Source organism: Portunus trituberculatus, chromosome 33, assembly GCF_017591435.1.
Source record: "Portunus trituberculatus isolate SZX2019 chromosome 33, ASM1759143v1, whole genome shotgun sequence".
In the NCBI taxonomy this organism is placed as follows: domain Eukaryota; kingdom Metazoa; phylum Arthropoda; class Malacostraca; order Decapoda; family Portunidae; genus Portunus; species Portunus trituberculatus.
The window spans coordinates 4,746,053-4,755,069 of NC_059287.1; the positions used below are offsets into that span (position 1 = coordinate 4,746,053).

The window sequence follows — 9,017 nt, forward strand, 5'->3', positions numbered from 1 at the left end:
GTGTTGTGTTGCGTCACGAGTGTAGTCAGTAAGTGCCCTGTTGTACCTGCTGCCCCGGACTAGGCCATCTCATGCAATGCACCTTCACTAAACCCTCCCAGCCTCCCACCAGCTCCACCCAACCATACAGAAACGCCACCCAGACACCCACACACTCTCTCTACACTCACCCAGTCTCACTTCACCACACAGACACTCATCCTGCCTCACTCCATCCACCCAATCACACAGAAACTCAATCCAGCCTCACTTAACCATCACCCAACCTACCCAGCCTCATTCCATTCACCCTATCACTTAACCACCAAAACACTCATCCAATCTCACTCCACTCACCCAGCCATCCAGAAACTCCACCCCAAATACCCATCCAGACTTACTCCCCTCACCCAGCCACCCAGAAACACCCAGCCTCATCCCTCTACTCAATATCATATCCACTCATCTTAATCCAACCCCACCCATCCAGTCACCCAGACACAAAACACTCATCTAACCTTACCTCCTCTCACCTACCACAGACATACAGTTAACCTCACTTCACAACACTTCTACACGGTGACAGCCATTTAGACAGCCACACACACTCCCTGACAACCATCCAGCCACACAGACAAGTATTCAGCCTCATCCCCACCCATGTAACCTCATTCCAGCTTCCCCAGAGACTCACCCACCCTCACCTCTGCCCCAAATGTCCTTAAGAAACACGATTACACCCCCAAGAAACGGTACATTTATACTGGTGTCCTTAAAAGGGTAATAGGATATGTTGAAATAACGATTCATGTCCTAATGGCCAAGATTGGTTGATTGATATACGGTGTCACGCAAATGAGGTCATATGGCGGATATTATTTTCTTTTTAGTTGTTATATGAAAAAAAAAATGTTGGTAAAGGAATGAAATGGAGAAAAATTTGAAACGGAAAATGGAAATGTAAGATTTTATAGGATATTGAGGTCGTCTAGCGCGTGTGTGCGCGCGCACACACACACAAAAAAAAAAAAAAAAAAAAACAGGATACACACACACACACACACACACACACACACACACACACACACACATTACATTATCACACTCAAATGTCATATACACACACACACACACACACACACACACACACACACACCAGTACATTATCAACACTGAAATGTCACTCACACGTATTTTTTTTTTTTTATCTCCTCTCACTCTTTCTATCACATTTAACACGTTTTTTCTCCATTCTTACAGGGTCCTTCAGGATACAATGGCGGGGTGGCGGGGCACGGCGGCGGTCCTTCTGGTCCTGTCCCTCGCGAGTGTCCCGCCCGCACGCCCACGACCCAATCCCTCCTTCATCCTGCCCCACCAAGCCAGGGACATCATCACCACCACCCCCTCCCCGGTACGAAAGAGAGAGAGAGAGAGAGAGAGAGAGAGAGAGAGAGAGAGAGAGAGAGAGAGAGAGAGAGAGAGATTATAAGTATGAAGAAATAATGCGATAAAATGGAGAGAGAGAGAGAGAGAGAGAGAGAGAGAGAGAGAGAGAGAGAGAGAGAGAGAGAGAGAGAGATTGTAAGGATGAAGAAACATGATAAAATGGAGAGAGAGAGAGAGAGAGAGAGAGAGAGAGAGAGAGAGAGAGAGAGAGAGAGAGAGAGAGAGAGAGAGAGAGAGAGGTGAAGGAAATCAGGTTATTAAACACGGCAGAGCGGAGAAAATGAAAAAAAAAAAAACACGATAGACAAAACTGATTGTTAAAAGGAGAGAGAGAGAGAGAGAGAGAGAGAGAGAGAGAGAGAGAGAGATTAATGACAGGTTTACAAAGAAAAAGACACAAACACGTAAAGGACAGCAGAAGAATGGGACTGATGCTTGTTGACGGTGATAAGACAATATCAGGAAAGGTTCAAAGGAAGTTTTTACATTAGTCCCTGAAAGTCCCACTACAAGACAAGCCAGCGTCACCTTCCTCACTCATCTCGGGAGGAATGTGTGCGTGTCATGGGTGAGGGAAGGAGGGTTAAGCCAGTACCATCACGCTAGGAAACAAAGTCTGTATTTGGTCTCATCTCATTTCAGTAGCTTTCCGAGTCGTGGATGGGATTAAAAGGAGGGGTTAACGATGATGACAGACAGATGATAGATAGATAGATATAGATATAGGCTAGTACTGCAACACACTGGCAAACATCTTAATAGGGAAACATAAGGGGCTGTGCTGCCAGTATTTTATTTATTCCTCTCTCCTTTCTCCATCCACTTACTTACTTACTTACTTACTACATGTTTGTGGGATTCGAGGCAAACTTAAGATAAAATCAGTAGTACCACAACACACTGGCTAACATCTTAATAGGGAAACATAAGGGGGCTGGATTGCCAGTGTTTTATCTATTTCTCTCCTTTCTCCATTCTAGCTGTGACTTGAGTGTGTTAAAGGAAGGGCTAACAAAGATAATAAGTACAGTACCACAACACACTGGCTAACATCTTGACAGGAAAACATAAGCGGTTGTATGTCAATGTTTAACTATTCCTTTCTCCCTCCCTTGTACACTTTTATGTTAGTGGGACTCGTGGCTGGGTTAAACGAAGGCCAAAGAACATGTCATTACCTCAACACACTGGCTAACACTTTAACAGGGATACATAAGGGGCTGCATTTCAACCACGTCTCTATTGATTTCAACAGGTTATAGTGGTAGTTATACAGCAAATATATCTATTTATTAACGTATTCTTTAATAGTTAAGTATTTTTCGTTAAACATAAACAAATCAATAGAATTCGACGTATCATCTCTGTGGCCTTTGACAATATAGTCTTTACGAGAGAACAAAGCATTTATCTTCTTCCCAACCGATGACATCATGTGAGGCCCGATGACATACGTACGTGCGTCATGGCTTAAACAGTCTTCTTTTTAAGCTACACACGCTTTTACATTTTCTTCGGCATTCACACACACACACACATATATATATATATATATATATATATATATATATATATATATATATATATATATATATATATATATATATATATATATATATATATATATATATATGTGTGTGTGTGTGTGTGTGTGTGTGTGTGTGTGTGTGTGTGTGTGTGTGTGTGTGTGTGTGTTGGTTGGAAGATAAGATTGATATAATATAGAAAAGAAAGTTTATAAGAAGTTACTTTGTAGGAAATAGGATTGGTATGCCTGATTCAAGAGATTCTATTGAAGCAGCATCTGCACAAGACTGTATAACCTAAGCTAGGAAAGGAACACTGCTAAGATAGTGAAGTATGGCACTGCTTACTTTACTATTGCCAATCAACCGAGCCTCGGATGTAGACAGATACAAGGATACAGTCCCAACACAGTCATGAAATCTCTCCACAACAACTTCAGTACTCTCTCTCTCTCTCTCTCTCTCTCTGAAACATTACCTCCAAAAATGAAAAAGTTCCATTCCACGCCTCATTTGAGTAAGAATACGAATCTTCAAATGAACCTGCCTTAACAATTTCTTAACAAGCTCGTGGTGAAGACTCGAGTACATCAGTGATCAATAATTCCTCATATAGTGTTCCATAGCGAAAATAAGGGAAAGTTAGGGACGGAATATTTAGAGAGATGTGGTTTAGATCTACAAGTGAAGGGCAACATATCGGGTTTACTACATGCAGATACAGATGAAGATGTCAATGGCAGTTTTTGCTGGATTGGATTTGTATGGAATAGATTAGATTGGTATCTGACAGCCAGTGTAGAGATGGTTGGTTGGTGGTGGTGCTGTTAATGACGATGAGGATAATAATGATAATGAAGAATATCAAAAATACAGAAAAGAAAGGAGAAGAAAAAAGAGGGAAAACAAGAACAGGAAGAACAGAAGAAAACACGAACAAGAAAAAGAAGAAAATTATGATACTGGTGATGATGAAAATGAAAAGGAGGGGTAGGAGGAGGACGAGAACGAAGGCGAATAAGAGGAAGAGGAAGAGAACAAGGACGATGACGAGGAAGAGAAGGAGGAGGATGAGAAAGACAGAAGAAAAAACATAACAGCAACAACAATAACAGTGGAAAGTTTTGGAAGCGGAGAATGAGACTATGCAATTACAAGACAGACACACACACACCAGGCGGCACAACTCTGCACAAGTGGAGAAATGCCTCGTCATGATAGGAAAGACCTCTGGCAGGCTAGGCTATGAGAGGCGAGGCTAGGCTAGTCAAGGCGGTTTTACAAGTTTTTACTGGTTATTCTTTATTTTCAAACGCAGATTACTAAGGAAGTGTTCAAGAATGCTCCTCCTTTGGACTTCCCAGAGAGAGAGAGAGAAGCAGTCACGTAGTCAATCAGCATTTCCTTTATTCTTTTTTTTATCCGACTTTTGTGTATTCATTATATATATATATTTTTTTTTAACTTGAGTCGTAATTCTGGTGTTTTTATTGTGGCTTATTTCAATATAATATAAATTCATAACCACACAACTTTTTTAGCTGGATTGAAAACTATATATCTTTTTTTTTTACATTTTGAAAACACATTACAAACACGCTTTATACATCTTTTTTCTTTATTTTATTTAAGAGAATATTGATAGAAAAGACGCAGTAATGAAACAAACTGCAGTATATGAGAGAGAGAGAGAGAGAGAGAGAGAGAGAGAGAGAGAGAGAGAGAGAGAGATTCTTTGTATTTTTTAGGATGGTTGGTCGCTCAAGGACACAATAGCGCGCATGGACGACTTGTTGCAGCGACACAACGACTACAACGACGTGATGCTTGAGTCTGGAGAGGAGGACGACCAGCTCTCACGGTAAGGAGGAGGAGGAGGCGGAGGAGCAGCAGCAGCAGGAGGAGGAGGAGGAGCAGCAGCAACAGCAGTAGCACGAGGAGGAGGAGCAGGAGGAGGAGGAGGAGATAATATTATTTGGTATACATGAATATAAACAACAAATTGAACGAGAGAGAGAGAGAGAGAGAGAGAGAGAGAGAGAGAGAGAGAGAGAGAGAGAGAGAGATAGTAATTGAAAGAAAACAGTTAGCAAAACCTAGATAAAAAACAAGATACATTAAACAAATAGATAGATAAAACATGTATTAACACACACACACACACACACACACACACACACACAAGAAAATAATCAAATAAGGATACAGAGGAGCGAAGATGCGGTGAACATACCCCCCTCCCCTTCAGGCACACCCACCACCACCATCACGACCACCAATAACTTGACCCTTCCCTAAATTCCCTCAGTCATTATGAAAGACATATAGATACTTTGTCATGCTCCACCCACGCTAGTGTATAAAATAAAATAAATAAAAAATACACAGAAAAAGTAAAGAAATGAGTAATAAAGCCAGATGGGATAAAAAAAAAATGTTGGGAAATGGGATGGTGAAAAAAAAATATTTGTTTCTCGATTCTTTCCAGATTAAATAAAAAATTATGGGTCCTTTTCTTTTGCCGAAGGTGCATTCCGCTCTACCCCCATCCCCACAACACATATGCTCCATCCAAGAGCGAGTAAACTATAATGATTATGTACACTATGGTAATAAGTACACTATAATTACAGTAATAGGATAATGACACGCATGACACGTTTACAATTAGCACACACACACACACACACACACACACACACACACACACACACACACACCTGAAGATTGGTCAGTAGGAGTTCTAAGCACTTTCAGTAGAGCAACGACTGGCTGAGTGACCAGTATATGACCTAAGTGAATAGGTGAATCTACACACACACACACACACACACACACACACACTTATCCTTGTCTGCCCAAGTAGAGTCTCGCAACGTCACTCAGCCTCTCTCCATGTCAACAGTCACCACAGCACAAGGGTTTCATTGTCGTCTATCCACACATCAGTCCATTGACCTAAACATCGCGCTCACACCGCAATTACAGCAGCCTACCCTCCCCAATCTCTCTCTCTCTCTCTCTCTCTCTCTCTCTGGTATTGAAGTTCTAAGTTTTCTCTTTTATATTACTAGTACTAGGGCTATTTTTTTTCATACCAACAACACATACATTCCAAAACAATCTAACATATCTCTCTCTCTCTCTCTCTCTCTCTCTCTCTCTCTCTCTCTCTCTCTCTCTCTCTCTCTCTCAAAACTAGCGCAACCAAATGATTTAAGATACAAAACACTGATGCGGCTGTGAAATCCCTAGTAAATCCCGGTAACTTTCCGAACCCCAGGCTGTTGTACAAATTGCAACACGGAGACAGGGTACGCGAGGGCTGGTATGACAGAACCCTACCGCCGGAGCTTGACCCGGGACTGGATCCGCCTACCACCACCACGCGCCGCCACTCCCGCAGAAACAGGCGACAGGTGAGAAGTTTGGCCAGGTGGAAGTAATGAATGTAGCTAGTGTGGTGGATTTAGTGAATTTAGGCATTGTAAAGGAGGTATCATGCTCTAAATATACACACACAGTCTTATACCTACCTATTTTTTAGTGGTAAATCTAACTTATCCAAATCCTAATCTACCTATCTTGAAATAAAGTGTGTATAGCTTAATAAAGTGTACATAGCCCACATCTTAACGATAAACATCAATATAATAAAGAAAGTAGTGGGTAGAATTGCATATCTACTTTTTTTCTTACTGAATCTATAACCTCTATCAACTTTTTGTCTCCTTTGAATTCATGCCTAATCTAACTAACAAATTGTAAATAGCTCACACCTTAACGATATACATTATCATTGAAATCATTTGCACTTTTCAATTAACTTACTGTTCTAACCTTTCACTTAATAACCTGTCTTTAAGCATTTTCCTTTTGTATTCAACTTTTATTCTTTATCAGTTTACTTTACTCCTCGATCTGTAAAAGTCAGTCAGTGTCTTGGTAATGGTAACAAGTGAGGAGAGAATACTGCAGTATCAGTCTCTTCACTGGACTATCAATGCGCAAGACAAGACAAGCAAGCGAACTCCAGAATTGATAAAACCTGTGTTTATTGTTGATTTGAAAGACAGGTTTAAGGTTCAGAAATAAAAGTTATAATTACGTACTGATATTAAAAACAGGTTAATTTCTTGCAGACTAAAGTTGTCACGGGACTTTTGCATGGTGGTGAGAAAGTAGCTTGATATTGTGAAGATGAAAAGAAAGAGTATCCTGAGAGTAATTTTTTTGTTGCATGTGAATGATAAGCAGTAAGTTAACATTGGGTTGCAAAAATTGTCTTCATGATGCCATTGGAGGTAAGAAATGTGTAAGAATGGTTTGGGAATCCATTTCATTACTAACAAAGGCCATTGGTTGCATGTGAAAGGTAACTAGCCATCCAACCAGCATGCTTTACCCTTATAATGTGTTGTTCCAGCATGCCACAGGTTGGACCCATAATGTCACCAGCCAGCACTTTGTTGCCACATCCTCAACTTCGTGAATGTCACTCATCCACCTTTATTACCCTACGTCTTCTACTCATTTTACATTAATGTGGTTCATCAAAGGCAACCTCATAATGGCCTAAAGAGGTATACTACTCTTGTTCTTCCTGGTGTGTGTGTGTGTGTGTGTGTGTGTGTGTGTGTGTGTGTGTGTGCGCGCGCGCGCAGCTTTAAGTGTGCGCGAGGGTGCACGCACGCACACAACATATAAAAACAAGTTACTATCAATGTAAAAATATGAAACGTAAGAAGATGTAGTGTAATATAAAGATCAAGGTATCACTAATATAAGGATTAGCATGCACTTCTAGATAACTGATTAAACGATGATGCTCCCTAATCCATTAACTATCTCACACCAACCTGCATGAAATAATGTGCCCTGCCACTGCATGATTCACAAGCATCGCCTCCACTAACCTCTTGATTGGGCCTATTAATATGTGGCATTTACCTGCACTGTTTAGCACAGGCTCGCCGCCACCGCACTAAATGAGACCGCGACACAAGTCCTCATCCGTCAAGACAGAAAGGCCAAAAAGAGTATGAAGGTAAGTGTGTGGCACCTCAATCCACGTAAAGGTTGAACATCACTGGCTCTGATATTGTGTGTATGTAAATATTATTACAATAAATAGATGAATATAAATAGATAAATAAATTACATAAATAATACATTTGTTGCTTTTTGTCAAGTCCTGGTTACAGATACTTGTAGATTATTAAGAAAGACTAAATATGGAAAAAAGTTATTTCGACACCATAAGACTTCAGTCGTAACTTTTGCTAAATGTTCCCTTTATTGGATTTAAAAAACATAACGATTTAATAGGGTTATAAAAACATGTTTCCTTTTTTTTTAGTGATCTCTTTTCTTGAGATCAGTCTATGTACCTTCCATATGGCAACAATATCATGTTTGGAATAAAAAAAAAACGCAATAGTATACAATATAGATAGTTTATTGTGTTTTTCACTAAGTTCAAATGTTAATTACTGTAGTTAATTTCATTATCCTTCAAAGTGAGACATATGATTCTGTAACCATGTCAAGCATTTTAGTATTTGTAATGCGTTTAGATTAATAAACAATGAATGCCACACCCTGCAGAGGAGAGAGTCGCGTGGAGGAAGAGGCAGAAAGAAGCACCGAGGTAAGAGCTGGGAGAGACGCTGCAATGGTGGGAAATCAAGTCGTCAGTCAGGGAAGCACCGCAGCAAAGAGAAACACAAACATAAGAGCCGAGAGAAACACAAACGTCGCAGCAAGGAACGTTGTGTTACAGAAAACACTTCCACCATCACTTCCGCTACTTTTACCACCAGTACTGCTGCAATGTCCACCCAGATGCCACCTAAACCTTCTCCAACACCGCTCACCTCCACTACCACCCCTGTGGAAGGTGGTGGTGGTGGTGGTATTGATGCCTCTTAGTTATGAGGATGATGCTGAATTTTTACCATTCTAATGAACATCACACAAAGATCACATATCATTGCTTATATATGAATTCCAACGGCTTCATTGCTTCCTATGTATATTTAAGTAAATTATTTACAAAGAAAA

General features: G+C 40.4%; 1 protein-coding gene across 3 annotated transcripts in view; it reads left to right on the plus strand.

Annotated features, from left to right (window-relative positions):
- LOC123512328 overlaps window positions 1-9,017 on the plus strand; it is a 16,094-nt gene extending 7,077 nt beyond the window's left edge. For all 3 annotated transcript variants that reach the window (XM_045268663.1, XM_045268665.1, XM_045268664.1), the window contains exons 2-6: window positions 1,240-1,393; window positions 4,703-4,815; window positions 6,238-6,373; window positions 7,918-8,001; window positions 8,562-9,017. In XM_045268663.1, the coding sequence (XP_045124598.1) occupies window positions 1,256-1,393; window positions 4,703-4,815; window positions 6,238-6,373; window positions 7,918-8,001; window positions 8,562-8,885 (795 nt within the window). In that variant the 5' untranslated portion in view covers window positions 1,240-1,255 and the 3' untranslated portion in view covers window positions 8,886-9,017. The remainder of the gene's footprint in view (window positions 1-1,239; window positions 1,394-4,702; window positions 4,816-6,237; window positions 6,374-7,917; window positions 8,002-8,561) is intronic.